The sequence below is a fragment of the Dermochelys coriacea genome, chromosome 13 (assembly GCF_009764565.3).
Source record: "Dermochelys coriacea isolate rDerCor1 chromosome 13, rDerCor1.pri.v4, whole genome shotgun sequence".
Lineage (NCBI taxonomy): Eukaryota > Metazoa > Chordata > Testudines > Dermochelyidae > Dermochelys > Dermochelys coriacea.
The window spans coordinates 10,363,829-10,388,227 of NC_050080.1; the positions used below are offsets into that span (position 1 = coordinate 10,363,829).

Sequence of the window (24,399 nt, forward strand, 5' to 3'; positions counted from 1 at the left end):
GGGGGGGGTGTTTTAGTTTTCAGCACCCTAAACAGAAAAAAAGACATCCCAACTCAAATCTCACTCCCCGGGGGACAGTTTGTAATAAAACAGCCCTTGTAGGTATTGATATTTTGCTGGAGGCTGACTAGAGCACTGGGCTTGATCTAAAGGCTCCCAGCTGTAATGATTAGTTAAAGGCAATTTATCAGAGTAATGATTTATTGTGTTAGCAGATCCTGCCTCAGGCATTTAGAAAAGTTTAGCTCCTTGCCAGTCAGTGAAAGTTCTTTGATCACACTGGATTGAAGGTTTCCAGTTTTGAATATCGGATTAATGGCATCTGAGCAAAGGGGTTGATAGGTGGAGTAAACTCTGAAATGGGAGTGCAGGATATGAGATACTAGACTTCAGATCTACTTCTGATGGAGCATTTTGCTTTTCTCATGAAGAAAGAACACAACAGAGAAGTGAGGTTACAGCTGACTCCATCTTCTGCACATGTTAATTCACTCATGGCTGTGGAGTAGCTTTTGCAGATATCCTCCCTTTCCTCATTCATGAATATCAGCGTCATAACACAGCTCCACTGTCATGTTAGAGTGTGTGTGTGTGTGTGTGCACATCTGTGTAGACTGCACACTGTTATACAATATATATTGTCAGTGTAGCCTGAGGAAATCTCCGTGATCCTTTTCTTGCTTTCCCATTAGTATCAAGAGTTTTGCTATGATGCATGAGGAAGCCTATTGCATTTTTTCTCCATCACAATTAACATGTAGTTTCTCTCTGTGTAAACAGGTGTTTTGGAGAAAGTGGACAATCATGCCCACTGCTGCTGTTCATGGTTCTTAGCATTAAGAAAACAGCAGCTTTAGCAAGTTTCAGAGTAGTAGCCATGTTAGTCTGTATCCGCAAAAAGAAAAGGAGTACTTGTGGCACCTCAGAGACTCTGCAAATTGCCCAACTTGATTATCACTACAAAAGGTTCTGCCCCCCCCGCTCTCCTGCTGGTAATAGCTCACCTTACCTGAGCACTCTTGTTACAGTGTGTATGGCAACACCCATTGTTTCATGTTCTCTGTGTATATAAATTCCCCCACTGTATTTTCCACTGCATGCATCTGATGAAGTGAACTGTAGCTCACGAAAGCTTATGCTCAAATAAATTCGTTAGTCTCTAAGGTGCCACAAGTACTTTTTTCTTTTTGCAGCTTTAGCAAATCACTTTTTACTAACAGCATTACATTCACAAAAGTGTAACAACATGGACAGCCACCAGGTGGCAGCATACCTGTGACATCACAATGCAGTAAGTACACATTAATAGAGTCCTGCGCTGACACAAAATTTGGATCTGCATCCATCCACGATCTGCAAACATGGTCAGCGGATATAAAGTGGGTATCTGCAGATTTTCAGGGCTCTACGCATTAATATGATACTATATGGCAGGGATGCTACAAACCTTTCAAATCATTTTTAGAAGATGCTGCAAAGGCATCGGATAAAATTAATTGTAATTGTAGTAGCAGTAGAAGTATGTTGCTTCTTAGATAGTCATACACTTCAAAGCCAAAAGAGACCATTATGATCCTCTAAACTGACCTCCTGTATAGCACAGGCCACAGAATTTCACCAGTGATTCCTGCATCTAATCAATCACTTGTGATTGACTAGAGTGTAGAGGTTTAGAAAGGCATTCACTCTTGAATTAAAAACTCCCACTAATGGAGAATTTAACACATCCCTGGCTACTAGATCCAATGGTTAGTTACCTTCGCTGTTCAAAACTGTGTCTTATTCCCAGTCTGACTTTTGCTGCCTTTGACTTCCAGGCCCTGGCTCTTCTTTTGCCTTTGTCTGCCAGATTTAAAAGGTCCTTTAGTGTCAGATAACGCCTGACTGTGATCAAGTCATTGCTTATGCTCTCTTTAATAAGGTAACTAGTTCGCGCTCCTTTTGTTTCTCACTATAAAGATGGGTTTTCCAGACAACAGATGACCTCTCTTGCTGCAGAGGTGCAAGCAGTGAGTGTAGGAACATCAACAAGAGGCCTGGGATTTATAGGGGTATCATACTACCATGACATAGTGTTTTATTTTTTTAGCATTTAATATTGCTGCTGACTGAAGCTCTGAATGAGACACAACACCACTGAGCCATTATCTCTGTGACTCGTGAGACTAGATAAGAGGATAGAAAAGCTTAAATCAAGAACACAGAAATGGGTGTGTGTAAAGCCGTATAGCAAAGGAGCAAGCCGTTATGTTCTGTGGCAGTTTCATTTAGTGATATGCCCACGTTTGGTAGAAATTGAGTCTCTGCAAAGCCACACAGAGGTGTGCTAGCATATGGCAGTTCGTTTCAAGTCCACTCCACTGTTACCTGGTGCTAAAACCTGATGGGAATTTGAGAAACGGATTTGTAAACAGAAGATGCCAGCCCCTGGCAAAATGGAAGTGAAATGTTGAGTCCCTATTGTGTGGCCCCTCTGCACCCTCTCTAGCAGGTGTGCAGGACAGTCGGGCCTAGAGTAAACAGCATAAAGACACAGGACAATGTGAACAGGAACATAAAGGATTGAGTCTTGCCCTGAAGTGTAACAAAGATGGACCTGGGTGGGTATCAAGCAGAAGAGAATTCCACATGGGGGCACTTGTGAGAGGATGTCAGGGGTCGTGCACGAGCAGGAGCATGTGTTTATTTTAGATACATAAAAAGCCTGATTCAGACTGTTAAGCTCTGATAGAGGCCTCTCTACAGGATGGGGGAGCAGGCAGATACTGGACACAGTGTTCGTATATAATACTCTAAATACTTTTATTGGTTACAATATAAATCTCACTCACTCCACATTCACACCCTAAACATAGTGCACCAGAGTCTGAAGATTAGAACCAAGTCCCGATGGCCAATTGAGATCCGCTCCAATCAATCAAGGCATTGGGAGCGGGCTAGCACACTTCTTCAAAATTAGGGCTCTGGATCGATGTCTGACTCCAAGTTGCAGATGTATATAGATGTGTAGTCCATTCCATCATGTCAACAGTCCTTTGTTTCTGTTCACTAGGCCTTTCACCCACAACTCCGTCCTGGGCATAATCCAAGGTGTTTCATTTCCCGCAATTTTTGTCCACAGCTGTAACAGATACATTGCTATGACAACATCACCAATGTTATTCCCTTTTCTGTTGATTTTTCATCTTTCCCCTGGACACAACAAATTGTTTCGCATGAACAGTCCTTGGCCGCTCTCAACCTTAAATCCTCGCTTCTGTTACCAGCACACAACCCACGCAGTCATGTCAAGTGCACTTCACTCACACTATGCCTCAAATAGCCTATAATGTATTAAAACATATTTATATATGTGTATACATACGTGTGTGTGTGTGCGCGCGTGTGAGAGAGAGAGAGAGAACGTATGAGGTTATTTCCCAACAAGACTCCCCAAAGTATATGTACAAAAGAAAACAGCTAAGCCATTAAACTCACTAGTGTCAATTAAAATCCACTTCCAGACTCAGAAAGTCACCTGCCCCAAAAGAGTTACATGTTCCCCACCCAGGCAGATCCTTTTTCAGATAGGACAAGATGCAGTGCTCGTCTGTCCATAACAAGACTAAGTTCTGCACTCACTGTTGTCAGATTGTAACAAGTCACATACCCGCAGCAAGAAGACACCAGCTATGTTGCATCAAGCAGCACAGATCAGAGCTCTGTTCCTCCTGCTCCCAACATACAGGCTATCCTACAGGAGCTGAAGGAGAATCCCCTACTTCCCTGACTGGCTGCTGGTATATCCCCTGTGAGTCTCCAGACCCTGGAGGCAACACGTATGTACGTTCAAGTGGGTCTCCCACACACTGGCCAGTCCATTACGCTCTGACAAGCTAGCATTTCACTGAATGGACGTATTAGTACTGCAATCTTTGAGAGACCTTTCTCCCGCACCCTCAGATCATCTTATGCATGTACCAAGATTCCCATTTCACCAGCATGCATCTGCCCCAGTGAAGAGCTCAGCATGTCCCTGGAACAGTGCAGCCAGAAAGTTACTCAGTTAGCATGCTCTGGCTGGGAACCTTGTGGGCACTTCCGTCTACTTCCTTTGCTCTGCCAAAGCAAACCACCCCAGGTACTGAGCCACTGCTAGGACTTTGCTCCTCTCTAGCCATACAGGGGAAACTTTCAGGGCCCACCTCCAGATTCTGCATGCTTGCTTATGCAACAGGCCTGGACCTAAAGAAGTGAACTGATGCCCATTTTGAATGTACAAAGACAGGCTTTGCCCACACAAAATGGGTGCGAGCCAGTATCTGTGGGTGGAAGACGATCCAGCAGCCTCACAAATTCAGGACTAGCTGGAAACGACCTTCGCTGTTTTATTAATCAAAAACCTAGCATTTACCAAAATTTGTGCTTGCTTTGTGATCTGAACTCCCAGCAGATCTACTGTAAATATCATCAGGATGGTGGCTTTTCATCCACTTCTACAGCCCTACATGGGCGTCAGACACCATGGATTTTAAAACACCATCCTATTTCTAGATTATTTCAATCTCTAGCTCTCTGAGGGGTGAGAGCAGATACCTGCAGAACTCAAGAACGATACAGGGCCCAAACAATTGGTGACCTGGTTTCCTCCGACATGCCAATTCGTGGGCTGCCCTACCCCCTCCACACAGAAGATGAAGCCATAATATTCAGTGCTGGCAACAATGGCAGGCTGGCAATAATGACAGGTCCTTCTGTATCTCATGGGGGCAGGGGGAAAAAGGTCCCCACAATTCCATTGTTCCTATGAGAGCGGCTGCGACTGAAATCATTTCCAGCAGATTTCACCCAAAGCAGCAAACTTTGGTCCCAGGGTGTCCAAGAAATCCTTAGGCAGTTCATTGTCAACAGTGAGCAGGGAACTGAAGGAGCCGCTTATCTCTAGCTTTCCCTCCTCGGCATATATGTGAGGTTGGTAAATGACCATGTTCTCCTCCAGGTTGCTGAGGTGATAGAGCTTCTGAGGAAGGGAAAGGGAACACATAAGAAAACAAAATCTCCCTGGAGACTCCATCTCTCACACCCCTTTGGAAACCAGTGGGATTCATTATAAGTAGCACGTCAGCAAGAAGTCCCATGGTGATACTGTAAGAAATACTAGTCACTCCCACCCAACCAGCCAGCCCCTTTAAGACACAGTATGCAGACAGACACGTCAGCTATGCCAAAGAGCGCCCTGGGAGCAACGCTGCAATAGAATAGCACAGGGAAGCTATCATAAGAAATACAAAAAGCATGAAAATTACAAGTTCCCCCGCCAGCACAGAACGGAAAGAGCAAGGAACCTGGCTTTACCTATGCACCTGCAATGGGAAGCACTGCAGTGCCCAGTGCCTGTCCAGAAAGGAAAAGGTGCATGTGACAGACACACAAGCATCCAGGTAACATGTAGGTGACCAGAATGGCACAGCAAGAAGTGCTGGAGACATGAAATCTTCAGCAAAGGCTCAGAGACCGTTGTAAGTGGCCCCTCCTTACACTCCCCCAGCTTCTGTACCTTGCTCTCAGCCAGGAGTTTGGATTCTGCTGCGAGTTAATGCCTGTTTTACACACCTTAGCCCCTTTTGCCATTCCTGGCAGGTGTGTCTCTCCTACGAGCAGCTGCAGCCAAACTGGAAAGCTCCCACAGCAACCCATGCTCCACAGCCAGGACCCACTGACAATACTGAGGAGTTCCAAACCAGCCATTCCCTACCTGATTCAACGTTTCACCCACTGTTTGTACAATCTCATTGCGGGATCTTCTGTGGAGTGTCTCCACGTGTCTAGAATACTGGACCCCCTGAAAGACAGACAAAGCATTGGACCTCGGCAAGGCCATAGCCCCTCCATCAAGATTTTACAAGTGTCATTCTGGTCTGAACAAATTCCTCAGCACTCACTGTATGTTACAGCCATTTCTCCTGTGCATGTGTAACCCACACACCTCTTCGATGTGGTGTCCTGTCCCATCTAGTGGCACCGAGACCACTTAGACAGAGAGAGGTAAAAATGAGTCTGCTCTACAGCCTTAGCTAACAGGCAGTTGGCTTTTAGCTCATGCGGTAGAGGCTCATGTACTAAACTCCAGAGATCCCCGGTTCGATCTTGCCTGCTGATGACTGGGATCTGTCGGTGTTACACGTATCTTGTCTATTTAGACTGCAAGCTAATCTGGGCAGGGACCATCTGCTACACTGTGTTTGTACCGCACCTAGCACGATGGGGCCCCAGTCTTGGTTGGTCCTTTGGGACGACTATCATAAACATGGTGAATCATAAGAATTCACTGCATTCCTTTTAGTTAAAGATACCAAAGGCAGGACCTGATCCTGCCAATATTTACTCACACAAGTCGTCCTTACTCACAAAGGCCTAGTGTTTTAAGTTAAGTTTACCAACTCAGGGTTATGCTATACAAATAAAGGCATTATGCTTTGCATTTTTTTTCTAACCTGTCCCCAGACAGAGATAGTTTGTGGAGCCCATTAGTGAGCATAACATAGAATGAATGGCATTCTACTTACATGGGAACTGTGGTTGCCGCTTACTGGTCTGGACTGGACCATTGTGCTGGCACCCTTTAAAAAATAAAAACAGGGAACTGTTGCATGATTCCAGGAAAGTTATTAGGGTTTAATACAGGGGTCTCAAACACGCAGTTATTTCCTGCGGGCCACCAAGCTCCCTCCCCCGCCCCCGGTCTCCCTTCCCCCAGCGTGCCACATTCCTGCTCCTCTGCCTACCTCCAGGCACTTCCCGCTGCCAAACAGCTGTTTGGTGGCACTTAGTGCTTTCCAAGAGGGAGGGGGGAGGAGCAGGGAGCCGTGTGCTCAGGGGAGGAGGCGGAGAAGAGGCAAGGCAGGGGCAGAGATTTGGGGAAGGGGTTGGAATAGGGGGAGGGAAGGGGTGGAGTTGAGGTGGGAAGAGATGGGGTAGGGGTGGGGCCTCATGGAAGGGGTGGAGTGGGGATGGGGCCGGGGTCAGCAGGGGCGGGGGTGTCAGTGATGCGGCCCTCGGGCCAATGTACTAGTCCTCATGTGGCCCTCCTGGTGATTCCAATTTGAGATCCCTGGGTTAATAAAACCCACCACCGTTAACCTCTCATCCCCCCGCTCCCCTGCCCCCAACACCCACACACATACAAAATACTCTATGCTAGTTTGTAAAGTTTACTTACACATAGACCTTGGTCACAGTGTCCTCGACTGGATGTAAGGGAGGGAGATGGTGCCATTCCATTTACATCCTACAGTGACAAACAATCTCACATCACTAAACTATCTGGCTGGATAGGTAAGAATCTTGTAAGGGGAAAATAGTTTTATTCTGAATGGAGACTAATCTTGAGAAACATCAGCCTCAGACAATGGTCAGTGACTGACAGTGCTTCGAATGGCAGTGCAATCTCATTTTAGTTAAAGGTTTATTATTTTCAAAAAGGGGCTGTCTTAAGTTATTCTTTTCACTGTGGCTCACGTCAGAGGCCACGTGTTAGGCACATCTGTGATGTTGGCAGACCAGGTGCCAGCTCATGCCAAAGCCCCATGTCAATTCACTTGTGATTTAGTATTGATCAAAGTAATTGTTAAATGTATAAGAATGTATTTGGTGTTTAAGCATCATGAATATGGGATGGTACATGCATTTTTTTTTAACTTATCTGTATCCTGTTATAATGTAATAGCAAACATTTACATTGTAAATACCCCTGTAAATAAATAACCCTTCAAAGAAGCCTTGTGGAATGCTAACGAAGGACTTTAACAGAAAAGTGTAATTTCAAAGCAAGTGGCCATAGTGTGTGATGACTGGAGGTCAATGACTCAAAATTCATTCCTCACTCACTGTCAGAGGAAAAGCCCAAATGGGTAGAGACACTGTCAGTTTGTTTTCTGTCAGCAGAAGCTATTAAGGATGGATTCAAGCAAAGATCCTTGATCTCTGGAGTACAGAGAAGTGTACCAGATGCAAAGCAGAGATCGCCAGAGACTAATGAGGAGAGGCTGAGGGAACTGGGATTATTTAGTCTGCAGAAGAGAAGAATGAGGGGGGATTTGATAGCTGCTTTCAACTACCTGAAAGGGGGTTCCAAAGAGGATGGATCTTGAGTGTTCTCAGTGGTAGAAGATGACAGAACAAGGAGTAATGGTCTCAAGTTGCAGTGGGAGAGGTTTAGGTTGGATATTAGGAAAAACTTTTTCTCTAGGAGGGTGGTGAAGCACTGGAATGGGTTACCTAGGAAGGTGGTGGAATCTCCTTCCTTAGAGGTTTTTAAGGTCAGGCATGACAAAGCCCTGGCTGGGATGATTTAGTTGGGGATTGGACTAGATCAGACTTTGAGCAGGGGGTTGGACTAGATCAGTGGTTCCCAAAGCCGGTCCACTGCTTGTTCAGGGAAAGCCCCTGGTGGGCTGGACTGGTTTGTTTACCTGCCGCGTCTGCAGGTTCGGCCGATCGCGGCTCCCACTGGCTGCAGTTCGCCGCTCCAGACCAATGGGGGCTGTGGGAAGTGGCGCAGGCCAAGGGATGTGCTGGCCGCCCTTCCCGCAGCCCCCATTGGCCTGGAGCGGCAAACCGCAGCCAGTGCGAGCCGCAATTGGCCGAACCTGCGGACGTGGCAGGTAAACAAACCAGTCCAGCCCACCAGGGGCTTTCCCTGAGCAAGCGGTGGGCTGGCTTTGAGAACCACTGGACTAGATGACTTCCTGAGGTCCCTTCCAACCCTGATATTCTATGATTCTGTGAGACAATCTGGGTATCCTGAGAAGACTTTTGGGAAACTGACAGTATGGTTAGTTTACTATAGAATTGGCTGCCAGTGTTGTCTTTGGTGTAAGATCTGGAGTACCTATTGATATGGGGTAAATGACTGGTCTCTTGGGACTGGGAGCAACCTGATGTGGTGTATTTTTGATTTGTGACCTTTTAAATCACAAAGTCCAGTTTGTCTGGGTGGCAGGATAGACTAGAGAATCTATGGGGACTGTCTGTGACTCCATGGTAATACTGATATAGCGATCCAGGAGTTCACATTTGTTATTGATTTGGTGAAATCTAAATATAGACCATACGACCAGCTTGGGTTGTCTGCCCAGTTTTCCAACAGTCAGCCCTGAGGTAGGCTCTCACAGTTGTGAGCCACTCCAGACTGCATGACAATATCAACTTAGGGTGTTAAAAAGGGACCGCTCCATTTACAAGAATATATAAACAAATACATGGTTACCTCAGACATTTGTTTTCCTTGTCTAACTTCTGCATATGTAGAGAATTGGCTAGCATAATCCAAACCATCAGGCATAATCTGCGGAGGGCAGAGATGAAGACGTGTATTCATTAAACGTACAGAAAAAAAGGACTATTGATCATTATTGGCTATTAACCAGTATTTTGCAACCCCTGCCCTTCTTCATGTCATCTGTTATTTCCCTGTTCTCAGTAACCAGGCTGGTATCACATGGCAAGTAGAGACGGAGGAGCCACTCAGATCTTTCCTCAGCAAAGCACCATGCCTGCCTTGTTAATACATTCCAAGGGGATGAGGTGTCAAGGAAGAAGATTACCTGGAAATTCATTGGAATGGCAGATGGTGCATCAGAGTTAGTCACCATTACCTGGATAACCAATACCAAACAGCAAGTCATTTTCCTGCCACATTCTGCTGAGAAAGGGAGGAGTGTTCTGCTCAACACCAAATGACAGGTGACATGAGTGATAAGACCAGATGGTTGATAATCTGGGCAGACAGGTATCGAGTTGGCAGGATGCTCACAATAGGAAGGTGGATACATGCTCAGTTGCTCACCTGAGAGCAAAAGTTTTCACTCTCTTCATCGTACTTGATTAAAGTCTGGTTGCCTTCTTCAAAAGGGAGATTGGCTTGGCTTTTCCTGCTTTCAGACCCATACGAACACTGCAGCAGAAGACAGCCTGCCACTGAAACAGGGAAAGAATGACCAGAGCTGCCACTGACACCTCACAGCCTTTCCAAGCAGCCCCACAGGTATCTCAGTGAGCTCTGTGAATGTAGAGATCAGATTTCAGATCTTTTTTTATTCTGAAAAATGAGTGAATGAATGAATGAATGAATGGTGACATAGAAAAATCAGTCTGGACTAGACCAGGGGTCCAGCTAGCTCAACATCCTGTCACTGACAATGGTCAGCTCCAGATGTTTCAAAGGAAGGTGCAAGAAACCCCACAACAGGCAATTGTGGAGTAACCTGCCTCTATGGGAAGTTTCTGTCTAATCAACTCTCCAACAGCACCTACTATGAAGAACTCAAAGAAGACCCCACACCACAGTTTAGCCAGGAATTTACGGATATCATCAAATCCTTTCCCCAAACAACTCCAAGAGAAACTCTACAAACTCATCCCCAAAGAATCCACCACTGGAACCTTCTACATGCTTCCCAAGATACACAAACAAGGGAACCCATGCAGACCCATCATATCTGGCAACGGTACCCTCAGTGAAGGAATATTGGGACTCCTAGAAACCATCTTCAAACCTGTCACCACACAAAAAGACTTCCTCCAGAACACTACCAACCCACAAACTCCACAACATTAACAATTTCTCTTAGGACCCCATCTTTGCCACCATGGATGTCACTTCCTTGTACACCAACATCCCCCACAATGACAGCATCACTGCCACTGGACAACACTCAGATCTCCAACCTGAACCCATCGCCAAACTCATCGATTTCATCCTGACCCATAGCAGCTTTACATTCAACAAGAAACATTTTGTCCAAACCATGGGAACAGCCGTGGGTACTAGGATGGCCCCCCGATATGCCATCCTCTTCATGGGCCACTTGAAGAAGAGTTTCTGGACAAATGCATCAGAAAACCACTGATAAACCTAAGATATGTCTATAATATTCTCATCCTCTGTATAGATGACTTAAACTCGCTCAGATTTCCACCACAACTTCAACAGCCACCATTTGTCCATTATACTTTCTTTGGAACACTCCCACACTAGCATCAACTTCCTGGACACCAGAGTCAGTTTCAACAATGGAACCCTACAGACAACTATGACAATACAGACAATAAATCCACAGATTACCACACCTACCTCCACAAATCTAGCAACCACCTCAGACACACCAAGAAAGCTGTTATCTACAGCCAGGCACTCAGATACCACAGAATATACTCCAAGGTGAAAGCCCAGGATATACACCTTAACGCACTGAAAACTGCCTTCACCAAACAAGAACACTCCACCAGAGAGGTGGATCACATCATGGAACCAGCCCAGAAAGAACCTGCTTCAATACAGAAATAAAACACCTTCTGACCGCACAACGCTTCCTGTCACCTACCACCCATACTGGAACCCATAAGAGGCATCAAATAACTACAACCCATACTCAGTAGGACCCCATCCTGAAATAAATCTTTCCTGAATGCCCTCTTCTGGCCTTGAAACAATCCCCCAACCTCTCCAAGCTTATCCTCAGAAGCAAGGTCCCCACAGACTAGGACACACAAACTCACAGCTGCACCAGACTCTGCCAGAACAGATGCAAAACCCACAGGCATATCTCCGCTGCTGCAATGATCAACCCCTACCTCCACTGATATCATAATATGTCGTATACCTCATTCAGTGCACTAAAATGCCCAATAATAACACTTTTCACAAATTTCAGAGTAGTAACCGTGTTAGTCTGTGTCAGCAAAAAAAACGAGGAGTACTTGTGGCACCTTAGAGACTAACAAATTTATTTGGGCATAAGTTTTCATGGGCTAAAACCCACTTCATCCAATGAAGTGGGTTTTAGCCCACGAAAGCTTATGCCCAAAAAAAAGGGATTACTTTTCACAAAGTGATCACGCTATACCTGACCTCTCAGTCCTCATCCGCAAAGAAAACCTGCACAACACCATCTAAAGACAAGCCCGGGAGCTTAAATTCATAACTTTGCTAGACACTAAAAATCATGGATTGAATAGAGACACTGCATGTATGGTTTATTAAAATAATATCTAACCCACCAACAAAACCTACCCCACTCCCAGTTTCCCCCACTTTTCCTTTCCCCCTGTGATGGGAGGTCCCTTGAAATCTGTGTTAACTTAAGCTAAACAATCTGTTCCACCTTGTATTTAGCTGTGACATTCTGTATGTTTCCTAAACCTCAACAAGAGTTCTGTGTAAGCTCAAAAGTTCAGCTCTTTCACCAACAGAAGTTGGCCCAACAAGAGATATTACCTCATCTGTGTTGTCTCTCTAATATCCTGGGACTGACAGGGCTACAACAACACTGCATATCTATTCCCAATTAGTTAGGGCTTGGCTAATGCCAAAAGTTTTATCCTTATACATTTTAACTTCATCCAGGAATCTTCTCACTATCCTTATAGGTGCCTATATTCTACTGAAACTTTCTCTCTTCCTACAGAACTCTTCTTGGCCCCAACGATATCAGTGGCAGTGAGTTCCACAGGTTAACTACATGCTGTAAAAGAGAGAATTCCCTTTCAAGTGTCCTGCCTTTCCATTTCGTTGGATGTTCCCTCATACTAATATGAGAAAGGGTCAGCAGGAGCATGTGACATACATTTCACACTCCACCTTCATCTCCTCTCCTCTCCTCTCTAAAATATGCAGCCCTGAGCTTTTCACTCTCTCCTCAGATGGAAGACTTTCCAGGACTGTTCATTTCCACTGCTCATCTCTGGACCCTTTCTGTTTTCATTATACTTTTGAGACGAACACACTATTCCAGATGAAAGTGTCCCAGCTCCCTGCCATCGTAGAATTTACTGTGTTACTCTCTAACCAACTCTTCATACAGTCTAATATTGTTTGCTTTTTCAATCATGACTGCATGCTGACCCAGGTTTCCATTGAGCTCTCCACAATAAAGCCCAGGTCCTTCTCCTGAGACGCTACAGCTAATTTAGAGTGCCCCCCATGCATATGAGTCATTTAAATAACCCCTTCCAATGGCCATTACCCTTCATTTATCAGCACTGGATATCGTCTGCCATTGTGCTGCACATCATGGCATTTCTGCCATATAATTTAACAGACTGTTCTCTTGGTTGCTGGAGATGAAGACTGCAGTGGTCATTACACGAGCACAGCTATGGGTCCCATTGCAAGACGAAGGTGGCTCCGGAATGTAATAAGACCACTGAATAGTGGTGACACCAAAGAGCAGTTATTTAGTTCCACCGCTACAGCAGTCATACATATTAAGAGAGTCAAATGGCCATTTTACTGCCACTTGTTCCTTTTAAAGGCAAAAAGGTACAATATGCCACATATTAATAGGCTGCAGTTCCCATGAGATCTTATAGCCAGGTGATGAGTAAGTGAGCAATAAATTTTAGGAGGTATCTTACCTAGAAATAACAGGAGAGCTGCCAAAATCACAGCAATGGTGCCACCTCCAAGACTCACTGACACGGAGTTCGGTTCTTCACATACACGTCCATCTGGGCAATGGCAGAGCCTCACAGACAGATTCTGCTTCGTAGAGAATCCCTGCCTGTCCAGAATTAGGAGAGGCACCAAATACTTGCCACGTGGGAGGCTTCTCAACATTAAAAGTTCAACTGAGTCACCTAAAAGAAGAAAGGCAAGAACTCCTGAGCCTTCTATAAAAAAGCAATAAACAGCCTGAAAGCAAAGTGTTGATGGAGGAGTGGCTTTTTTCCATTTTGAGTCCTTCTGAATTATACAAACTGAGTGGGGAAATTGATTGGAAGCACAAAGGGACAGAATGTCAGTGAGGTTAGGTTCACTATTTGGTGTTTAATTTGCACACCCCGCTACCCAGACAGCGTGCACAAAGTGGATAACTGCCTGTGCCAGTGTTTCAGTGCCTGCCTGTACCTGGTAACTATCCAGTAAAATAGGAGATCGCTTTCCAATATGTGTAATACCTTCAGTTCCATAGTAACGGTGTCAATGATCCCAAAAGAAAATTTTTTCTTGCCATATGTGAGATTTTAGAGGCCTCAAAGCAGAAAGTTGAATGGTACAAAATCCTATTGAGCCTATAATCATGGACAATTGTATTAAAGACATCTAAGCAGATTCTGACCTCAGTTTACTCCAGTGTAACTCTGGAGTGACTCCACTGAAGTGAGAGTATTCCAAGGTAGGAGTGCAGAACTGAAAACATTGAAGTGAGAATAAATAACAGATGGTAAACATGACTATACCTGTGTGAAACAGTGACAGGATGACGACGTGAGCAGGGGTTTCACAGGGTGTGTGGGAGGAAGAACTTACCAAAACTCTTTCCTAATTTCCAGTTTTGTTTTATATTTTTTGAGTCATCAGTGAGTTTAAATGTAAAAGGACCAGCAAACGGATGGGAGTCATTATCCTCCGCCTTTATGATGAGAGGAGTCAGTCTTGCTTTGTCACAAACGTCCAAGGAACGTGTAACTAATTTTGGCATGTGGTCACTGATGTCAGACAGGTAAAGCAGAATGGTGCCAGTGCCCGTCTTTGGTGGGATGCCTAGGTGGAAAAAACAGAGCTTGGCCAAGATATTGGCAAGAGGCAACAGTCTGACATGATTCCCCTGCCCAATTCATTTCCTATTAGTCCCTGTATAAGTAAATACATTAGCAAGATGTAAGGACATTAGGATTTTCTGTACTGATCCTCCATTCAGATTCATGGTCAATCATTTCATAGTGTGTCTTTGACCTGAGAATATGCTTTATTAGTAATAATCAATTAGCCAGTAATAATCAATTAACCCTTGATACTTCTATCAAGTAGATAACATCATCATCCTCTCTTCCAGATGGATTAGGGGAGATACCAAGGAGTTAGATGCATTTCCAAAAGGCACACAGCAAGGTCACAGTCAGGACCAGAACATAGTCCTCTCTCTCATTCCCCCAGTCTCCTGCCCCAATTATGAGATTACAGAAGGAAGTACAAAAGGAAGGTGGATGGTCCAGTACTTAGGACACCTGCTCTGCCATAGATTTCTTGTGTGAGCTTCGGCAAGTCAGTCCATCTCTGTGCCTCCATTCCCATCAGTACACGAGGGATTGTAGCACTGCCCTACCCTGTAATCCATCGTCTGTACTGCAGCTAATTAGTGTCTGGGTGAAATCAGAGGTGTCAATTGAGATCTGCAATGCCCCACCTCTCCCCCTGTAAGATCCCAACACAGTTGCAATCATCTGAGGTGCTTGAGCTGACAGCACCCTTTTCTGCTAAGCGAGGCTAGTAGCGGGCCGTTCTCACTGAGCAGGGCCTCCACTTGTCACGCTCCCTTGGTCCTCTAGAGCTTAGATCTTGTGAACTTTAGGGTACAATACAAGTCTGACCTGTTTTCCCAGGTGCTCACTTGAGGCACTGATTAAGAGACAGAGCAGGAAGGGTTTAAGCGGGAGGGTGTTGGGAAATTTGTTTTCTTTGAATGTTTATTTCCCATATTGTGATGATAGCTGTGCCTTTATCATTCACACATGTGCGTGGAGAATTTGACAGGAATCACTGAAAATCTGATCCTCTAAACAAATATGCAAATGAGCAGCATTCTGGATACAAAACAAGCAGGGAGTCCTGAAACGAAAGACTTAGGGCTAGTCTACACTGGCAATACTAAAGCACTGCCACGGCAGCGCTTTAACATGCCTTGTGTGGTCACAGCACAGCGCTCTAAAAAAACCACCTCGACGAGGGGCATAGCTCCCAGCGCTGGGGCGCTGTTAACTGCCAGTGTAGACAAGCCCTTACAGATACATAGCAACTGAAGACCTTATCACTGTGCAATTGACTTGAGTATCCCCACTCTTCCTCTACAGGGACTATTTTTTCAGTAGCAGGACCTGTTATCCCTCTCTACTGTGATGCTAACACTCACAGCACATACTCAGAAACTGTCTCATTTGCTACCATCTGAGCAGAAACTTACCATCATCTATGGCATGAACAATGATGAGGTAAACACTGTTGTTCACATAGGAGGATTCCCGATCAAGTTCTTTCACAGCAGTAACAATGCCAGAGTTCTCATCAACAGTCACCCACCCTGCCGGATCATGAACTAGTTTGTATCTGAACAAAACAAGACAAAATACCCAAGGCCACACAATTATTTAAATGTCTTAGGCACTCAAATACAAGCTCCATTACATCTCCTGGTATCTTTTTAAGCCTCAGATATTTTCACTCTGGGACTTCACTTTTTTGTTTGTTTGTTTGTCTAATGTTTCTTGTTGATGAAAAGTGAGGAGGTGGGGTGGCTTCACTAGGGACTGAATTTTTTTTTATCAGCCAAAACATTTGCAGTGTAGCTGGTGGCAATGCAAGATTCCCCACACCAGTGCTAATATGCCTCGCTTAGAGCCTGGAGGAATCACTGTTAAGGGTGAGACGATAGTTTAGTCTCCATTCCAGTTCAATTGTGAGGAAGTCAATGCGAGTTTTGACCAAGCAAGCACCGTATGATTTGAATGATTATTTTTACTATTCCAAAAGCAGAACTAGACTTATCTACACTACCGTGCGGGGTCGATCTAAGATACGCAACTTCAGCTACTTGAATAGTGTAGCTGAAGTCGACGTACTTAGATCTATTTACCGCAGTGTCTTCACTGCGGTAAGTCGACAGCTGAAGCTCTCCCGTCGACTCTGCTTGCGCTCCTCGTTCTGGTGGAGTACCCGAGTCGACAGGAGAGCACTCAGTGGTCAATTGCGATAAATCTACCCCCGCTGGATCGATCACTGCCCACCGATCCGATGGGTCGTGTAGACAAGCCCTAAGTCTGGAGGTTTGGCTGAATCCAGCCAATCTAGTGCTCCAATATACAGTTTAGAACAATTGCACTTCGTAGAGATTTCTTTGTTAAAGTTAAAAAGCTCTTTCCTTTATGTTCCTTAACAATTTCCCCAGCTGAGAATTTATAGTGTCTCCACTCACTTTATCTTATTTGGCACCGCATCTGGATCTACAGCAGAATATACTCCAAGCCTTGTCCCAGGCTTCACACCTTCTTCTTTTTGAAAAGCAAGCGTGGGAAGGTGAAATTCAGGAGCATCATTTGTGTCTAGGACTTTCACAGCCACAGATGCACTAATGGGGACTACAGGAGGGCTCCTCGGTTTTCCTTTATGACACAAAGATAAAGGTTCTTCGTTTTCAACAGAAATGACAAGTCTCCTCTCTGAGTCACCTTCATAGTCCACAGACTGCAAATCCCAAAGAGAAGCTTCCATTAGAAATTATGGTTTTTCTTGTGGAAAGATCATCTCTAGAAAAGTGAGAGCAGTAACTGATCCAAATTACAATCAGCTCCAACTACTAACATTGCAGTCAATCTGTCCATGCCATATTGTATCAAATCCACGGCTTCAGTAACATTACCTTAATGACACTTAAAATGCCCTCATTTGTTTCAGGATCGGTCTCAATGATGAACTGTTCCTTTTCATTGCCTTTCACTATTTTGTACTTTGCTCTCCAAGCAGGTGTGTTTGGAGAATCTTGATCTTCCACCTGTAGCCTTAACACTCCTGGCCCTGCTTTGTCTTCTGCAATTTGCAGCGAATACTGAAAAAAAAAAAAGAGGATTGTCTCAGCAATGTCTAACCAGGAATCATCACATTGAACTAGTCTATCAATCCAGGTTCCCATCACACTTCCAAGCCCTGAAGATCCACTTCACAGGGGCCTTGTTCCTCTGCACTAGCTTTAGGGTCCTACTCCCTGGCAGTGCAGCTCTAGTGTAGATGCAAAACTAGGGCCTCTCCTACAGCTTCCTCCAGGACCCCGTTCCCCAGGATGGCAGCGGATTTGTGGATATGGCCTGAGGTTAAGTAATCTCTGAAGATCTGGGTGGGGACATAATTCTGCCCAATGTAAATATCTCCAGGATAATAGTTACTTCCATCAGATTCTGTATCTTCTGCAGGTAATTTTAATTTTTTGTTTAGGGCTCAATGATGCCTCCCTTACTCACACAAAATAGCATTTTACTCTGCAAACTGACTCATTGATATCGATTAAACTACTCATGAAACAAGGTCCTACTCAATGTGACTAAGCGTGGTGGAATCTAACACTTGTATCCTGGAGCTTATCTAAAGCACCATCCATTGCCAGAGACCATTGCAGCTTCTCCACCCCCATGTACCCCACAGTGCTTCTCATACCTTTTGAAACCACACATAAATACAAACCCTGATACCCATTTGGAGTGAACAAATCACAATGGCTACAAAGGACCATAGAACTTAACTAGCATATTTTATCCCCACAAAGCCCAAACCTCATGCAGAAACCTGCTGGAACAGGTGCATTTTTGCTCTAGCCCTGAAGCTTTCAAACTCTAGCAACAATCCTGGGGGAGTGAATTACATAGGCAAAGGTCTGCCATGGCTAAGTCTTAGTCAGATGTTTCTTTTGTGCACTTTGTGGCCAATGCTGCAAAGTAAGACCCTTTTCTCCTGGTCTGCACCTTAACTTCTTAATACCCACACATACCCTGTCAAGCTTCCCACTTTCATTCATTAGAACAGGCAAGTTATAAAACCAGTTTTAACCTTTTCTTACACAAATGGAAAATATTAACTGGACTAGTACCCTAAAATCGTCAGCTGACTCATAAACCTTTCAGAATTCTTTCCCCAAAACCAAACAAACAACAAAGGAGGAGACAGCAGAGGGGAAATGGAAAGAGCATGCTGGTTGGAGATTGGATGGTAGGTGGGTGGCTATAATTACTGTCAGCTCAGACTAAAGTCATGGCTTCTTCTCAAGCAGAGAGAATTTCTGGTCCCTTAGAGGTCAGGAAGCCTGCTTCAAGAGAAGAGTTCTGGACTTCCTTAATTCTTGGATGAGGTAGCCTCTCTCCCAGCCTCAGGTCCAGCAGAGAATGCATTTGATGCTTTCCAGATCCACAACAGTGGAGGATGCATTGTTAAACTCAAATAACATTGAGCCTGCATGCCAGTAGGTTGTAATCAGCCTGGTGAAACTTGTAACTCAGCAGAAAGAAAGAAAAAAAAAAACAAAGGAAAGGGAATCCTGATTATGAAACAAAACAATAAGCACCCAAACTGGCCCCACTCTCCTCAAAATCACTCTGGGTATTTTATAAAGCCTTCAGGCCAGGCTGTTCACTATGCTCCTTCCAGAGTCTTCTAGGAACTACATCTACCTAAAATAATCTTTACTTAAAAACCAGCCTTGATACATATCAATACGTCCAATTCACAAACAAGGTTCTCATCACACATCAGGATCTTCCTCAGACTAACTCTGGCCATAAGTTTGAGCTCTTTTCCAGAATTCCAAGCTAATTGTTCATTAATCCATAGCCCTTTTAACAGTCACTTTCCTTTAGGCAAGCTTGGTTTATTTGCCCCACTGTCATAGCAAGCCCCCTCCTGAGAGCACCCTGCTGCTGGTACTAGAGAGAGTTTTATCCTCTGAACTGACAGTAGAAACAACTCAGCAAAACTTAACTACCACAATGGGATATACAGAGGGTTCATAAGTAGCCAGGGGTACAAGGCATTATGGATCACAACCAGAATTGTTTTATGTAAGCAGTTCACAATCAACATTTCCGGTTGTTGGCTATATTAAAATGAATTGACTCTATAACATGCATTTGAGAATGTAAACCCCACACTGGCACTTAGAGGGTTAACAGGAACCTGGGAGCTGGAACCCAGAGGGGTGCTAAGTAGGTCAATTAGTAGACCCACCTGGAAAAGAGTCAGGACTGAGAAAACTTGGAGAGAGAACCAGGAGAGAGGAGGCTGGGAGTTCCTGCTCTCTGAGAATGGTCTGATAGAAGTCAGGAGAGAGGAGAATTGGGAAAAGCTGCAGGAGGGGAGTTAGTTTGCGTGGTACATCTCAAAATGGAGGCAAGATTCCTGGGAGGCAGCGCTGGGGTGTCAGTGTTCAGCTGAAAAGTAGAGTACCAGGGAAGACTTGTGAAGGACTAACGTTCAAGCCTGGGAGGGATGGAAGTGAGTCAGAATGTACTTTTGGTTTGGGATTTGGTGAAGAACTCCAGGGAAGAATCCTACAAGCCAGAGCCCTGAAAGAAGTGGGTGCCTGAGAGCCATGCAGGGGCACAGTGAGCGCAGAAAGGGGCTGGTGGGAAAAGTCTGTGGACAGGCTGAGATTGGAAGTGGTCCCAGGGAAGCAGCAAGGAATCTGAGTAAATGGAGCTTGGCTGCTTTCTTCAGGGTCCCTAGACTTTAACCCAGAGAAGAAGGAGGGTCTTGGTTTCACACTGGCCCCCAGAAAAGGTCCTGGAGACCACATGTGGAAGGACTATTTTGTTAGGACTTGGGACGGAGACTTGGCTTGAGGCTGCCACTCCATTGTTTATCAGACTTTCTGTTACTCCAGAAGGCATGGGACTAAATGTGGCCTGGTCAGAGGGTTGAGTCACAAGAAGACTCAGGCTGCTGCAGGGTCGGAGAGGTTGTTGGTAAGGGGTACTAGATGAGGAGAGCCTGCTATGCCATGCCCACCCAAAAGAGGGCATGACAGCAGTGAGTCCACTTTTCTATAACATGTAAATGCTGTTTTAATAGCACCTGATTACAGAAATGGTACAAAAACTTTTAGAGGAGCCAATATCAGTACACAGAAATCCACTGAAATTGATGACATCCTGTCAACTGTCTTCCTGTCAACATTTATGAGATTTCTATTGCCATTCATAGATGCTGAGGCCAGAAGGGACCATTCTGATCATCTAGTCTGACCTCCTATATAACAGGCCCAAAATAATTCCTAGAGCAGATCTTTTAGAAAAACATCCAATCTTGATTTAAAAATTGTCAGTGATGGAGTGAATTGTTCCAATGCTTAGTTACTCTCATCAATAAAAATGTATGCCTTATTTCCAGTCTGCATTTATCTAGCTTTAACTTCCAGCCGTATCATCCCTTTCTCTGCTAGACTGAAGACTCCATTATTATATATGTTACCTCAGATAGATACTTATAGAATGTAATCAAATCACCCCTTAACCTTCTCTTTGATAAGCCAAATAGATTGAGCTCCTTAAGTCTATCACTAAAGGCTGGTTTTCTAAGCTTTTAATCATTGTCACGGCTCTTCTCTGAACCCACTCCAATCTATCAACATCCTTTTTGAACAGTGGGCACCAGAACTGGATACAGTATTCCAGCAGCAGTAACACATTGCCAAATATAGAGGTAAAATAATCTCTCTACTCCAACTCGAGATTCCCCTGTTTATGCATCCCAGGATGTCATTAGCTTTTTTGGCCACAGTGTTGCACTAGGAACTCATGTTCAACTGAGTATCCACCACAACCCCCAAATCTTAGTGCTGTTGTGTTAATAACCCACATCCATATATACTTTAGCTTGATCTTGCAAGGTGCCAAGCACTCTTAATTTGCCATTGAGCATACTCGGCACCTGGCAGGATTGAAATTTCTTTGTCTTGGAATGGTTCAGTAAAGTAGCTGCACTTTTTCCTTACATTTTCCTTGGTAAATACAGGCAGGTGGTTGTTTGCATCTTCAATGGCAATGTTAACTGTTGCAGGAGATGACATTTGTGGGGTACCATGGTCTCTTGCTTTGATCAGAAGTTTGAAAGAGCTGGCAGTCTGAAAAACAAGTTAATTAACTTCCAAAATATAGGTTAGGAAAAAGTGTCTGATCACTGCTACAAAATTGATCCTTTAAACTATTTATACTTGTGAATCTCTCCCTACTTCACAGATTCCTATATGAACCTAAATTTACACATGGCAAGTATAAATCATATTATGTACTTCACCTGATAATCCAAGCATCCTGAAATCACTATCAAACCACTGGTAGGATCGATGTTAAATCTGGGCTCTTTCAGATTGGGTGTCTGTGTAATAAGGGAATAGGTCACCCGAGAATTAGCCGTGTCTTCTTCATCTTTGTCAAGGGCTGTCACTTGGAAAACTGGCTCATCTAGGAATTGAAACGAATTATTAAACGAGCTCACTACTGACAGGGATGTGCTTGGACCTAATGACCTTTATCCCTCTGTACTACTTCCCCTCTCCCCTCATTACCCCAGGCCTTCTGCATATCCACTAGACTCCTCTGTGCCTCCACATGTTCTCTCCACATTTGGACTGAGGTTTGCCACTTATGTTTCTCTTCCTCTGCAGCCCCTTCCTTCTCTCCCGCTGTTATAATTACTCTAGCTCATTTAGGGACACAAATTTGTAGGAGAGATCTATACTATAAAGACATTTATTGAATTTCTGTATTTCTTTACAAAACATTCACTGGTTTCTAATCCATCAGTGCTGCCAGCCAGCCTCACACTGTGTTCACATCACTGTTCTTTCCAAGCACACCCCATTCAGTTTTTTGTTTATCATCTGGTTCATTAGTGAAACTGGAAAAGGTTCAGAGATGGCTTCCATGCAAGGAAAAACTAAAAATATTAGGGCTGCTTAGCTTTGAAAAGAGATGACTGAGGGAGGATGATAGAGATCTATAAAATCAGGAATGGTGTGGAAAGAGTGAATAGAGAAGTGTTATTTATCCTTTCAAACAACACAAAAACCAGGGGTCACCTGATGAAGTTAATAGGCATGAGATTTAATGCAAACAAGAGGAAGTACTTCTTCCCATAATGCATAACTAACCAGTGGAACTCATTGCCATGGGATGTTCTGATAGCCAAGAGTATAACATGGTTCAAAAAGAACTGCATAAGTTCATGGAGGATATGTCCGTCAATGGCAATTTGGCAAGATGGTCAGGGATGCAACCCCATACTCAAAATGACCTTAAATTTCTGACTACCCAAATCCAAGAATGAAAGACAGGATGGATCACTCCATAATTATCCTGTTCTCTTCATTGCCCCTGAAGCTCTGGTACAGGCTACTATCAGAGAAATGATACTGGGCAAGATGGACCATCATATCACCCAGTATGGCATCTTTTATGTTCTTATCTGTAAGGATGAAAGGGTCCAATCCTGCAACATGCTCAGCACCTCCTGTAAGGAGCAGGGCCCTATCAGCTTCCAAGTTCTGCAGCAGAAGTTAGCCCACTAAATGCCTGCCAGGAACACTGAAAGCTCTACTGCTGAAAATGATGTTACATATGGAGATAAGGGATATTGGAATTACGTACAAAGGATCTAAACCTGTTCCCACTTATCAAATGTGAGTTTTGCCATTGACATCAGCTGTGTATGACCCTGGGATTTTTATTTCCGGTTGGAGCTGGCCTGTCTACTTCCCATCTCTTTAAGTTCTCTACAATTTTATGCAAGTTTTGACTGATAAAAAGGTACCAGACCCAAAGACTCTAGAAGTTTTGCTAAAGATATTTGGTGTTTATGTATAACGTGCTACCATTGTGTATTTAAAGTTAATGTAGACAATAACTTCGGCATTATAGCTTCTCAGACGCACACTAAGATACTTCATGCAGGGCTTTTATTATGAACCTTCTCTGGTCTAGGAAAATACCTGACCTTAAACCTCAAGCTTTGCAACACCATTTAAGCTGCATGATAAAAATGACTCCCCAAACTGCATTCCCTTTTTTGCTGCATTCTTTACAAGAAACTGATTTCAGACCAATTCTTCCTTTAGGTAAGACTTAAATCCGATTGACATACTGCAATCGGAGGTGATAGTGGCAAAGGAATTACTATAGGGCCCAAGCCATGGTACTGAAGGCAATGGGGCTACTTGTGATAGTCTGTAGGCACCCTTTATTAGGTGCTTACAGAATTGGGACCTGTCTGTACATTACTTATGATTCCAACAGAAATGGAAAATTGTTCCTTCGATCCCTAAACCAATGTATATTGGAATAAAAACTATAGAGGAGGAAAAAACCCACAAGCGACTAAAAATTGCTTCTTTAGATAGCACCTACCTGTATCGTGGTTTTCTTTTATAGTAATGTTAAATTCCTCCTTGGGAAACTTGGGTGCATTATCATTAATGTCTTTAATCTTAATAATGAAAATTAAAGATCTGTCCACTATATTCCCAGTCACTCTATGTGCAACATGAAAACGTATCTGAGTAATGGATATCAATAAAGAAACAAAGTTAGCCATCAGAATTGCACAGAAAATCTCTTTAAGCTATTTCAGTTATAAACATATTTGGCAATTTTTTTTTTTTTTGCTTTGCATCACTAACAATAAGTTGCTTCACTTGGCAAAGTTAGTATAACTCAAAACAATTATCCTCTGCATTTAAAAACTAAACATGGTAAATGTTTAGACTTTTTGTAAAAATAAATCCATAGATAAAATGGAAATGCAGCTACGCAAAATAACCCAGCAATGAGAGAATCTTAACACATCCTGTAAATTCAGGAGGCCATTGCTGCACCTCCGTTCTAGTCCAC

General features: G+C 44.0%; 1 protein-coding gene across 2 annotated transcripts in view; it reads right to left on the reverse strand.

The window, feature by feature from the left end:
- Positions 1-2,777: 2,777 nt before the first annotated feature.
- LOC119841942 (cadherin-like protein 26) overlaps positions 2,778-24,399 on the reverse strand; it is a 59,129-nt gene continuing 37,507 nt past the window's right edge. For both annotated transcript variants that reach the window (XM_038369776.2, XM_038369775.2), the window contains exons 8-21: positions 23,917-24,064; positions 21,809-21,975; positions 21,507-21,635; positions 17,394-17,579; positions 16,950-17,218; positions 15,942-16,084; positions 14,291-14,524; positions 13,396-13,617; positions 9,827-9,957; positions 9,248-9,325; positions 7,199-7,267; positions 6,546-6,599; positions 5,735-5,821; positions 2,778-4,999 (exon numbers count right to left, since the gene is read on the reverse strand). In XM_038369776.2, the coding sequence (XP_038225704.1) occupies positions 4,808-4,999; positions 5,735-5,821; positions 6,546-6,599; positions 7,199-7,267; positions 9,248-9,325; positions 9,827-9,957; positions 13,396-13,617; positions 14,291-14,524; positions 15,942-16,084; positions 16,950-17,218; positions 17,394-17,579; positions 21,507-21,635; positions 21,809-21,975; positions 23,917-24,064 (2,109 nt within the window). In that variant the 3' untranslated portion in view covers positions 2,778-4,807. The remainder of the gene's footprint in view (positions 5,000-5,734; positions 5,822-6,545; positions 6,600-7,198; positions 7,268-9,247; positions 9,326-9,826; positions 9,958-13,395; positions 13,618-14,290; positions 14,525-15,941; positions 16,085-16,949; positions 17,219-17,393; positions 17,580-21,506; positions 21,636-21,808; positions 21,976-23,916; positions 24,065-24,399) is intronic.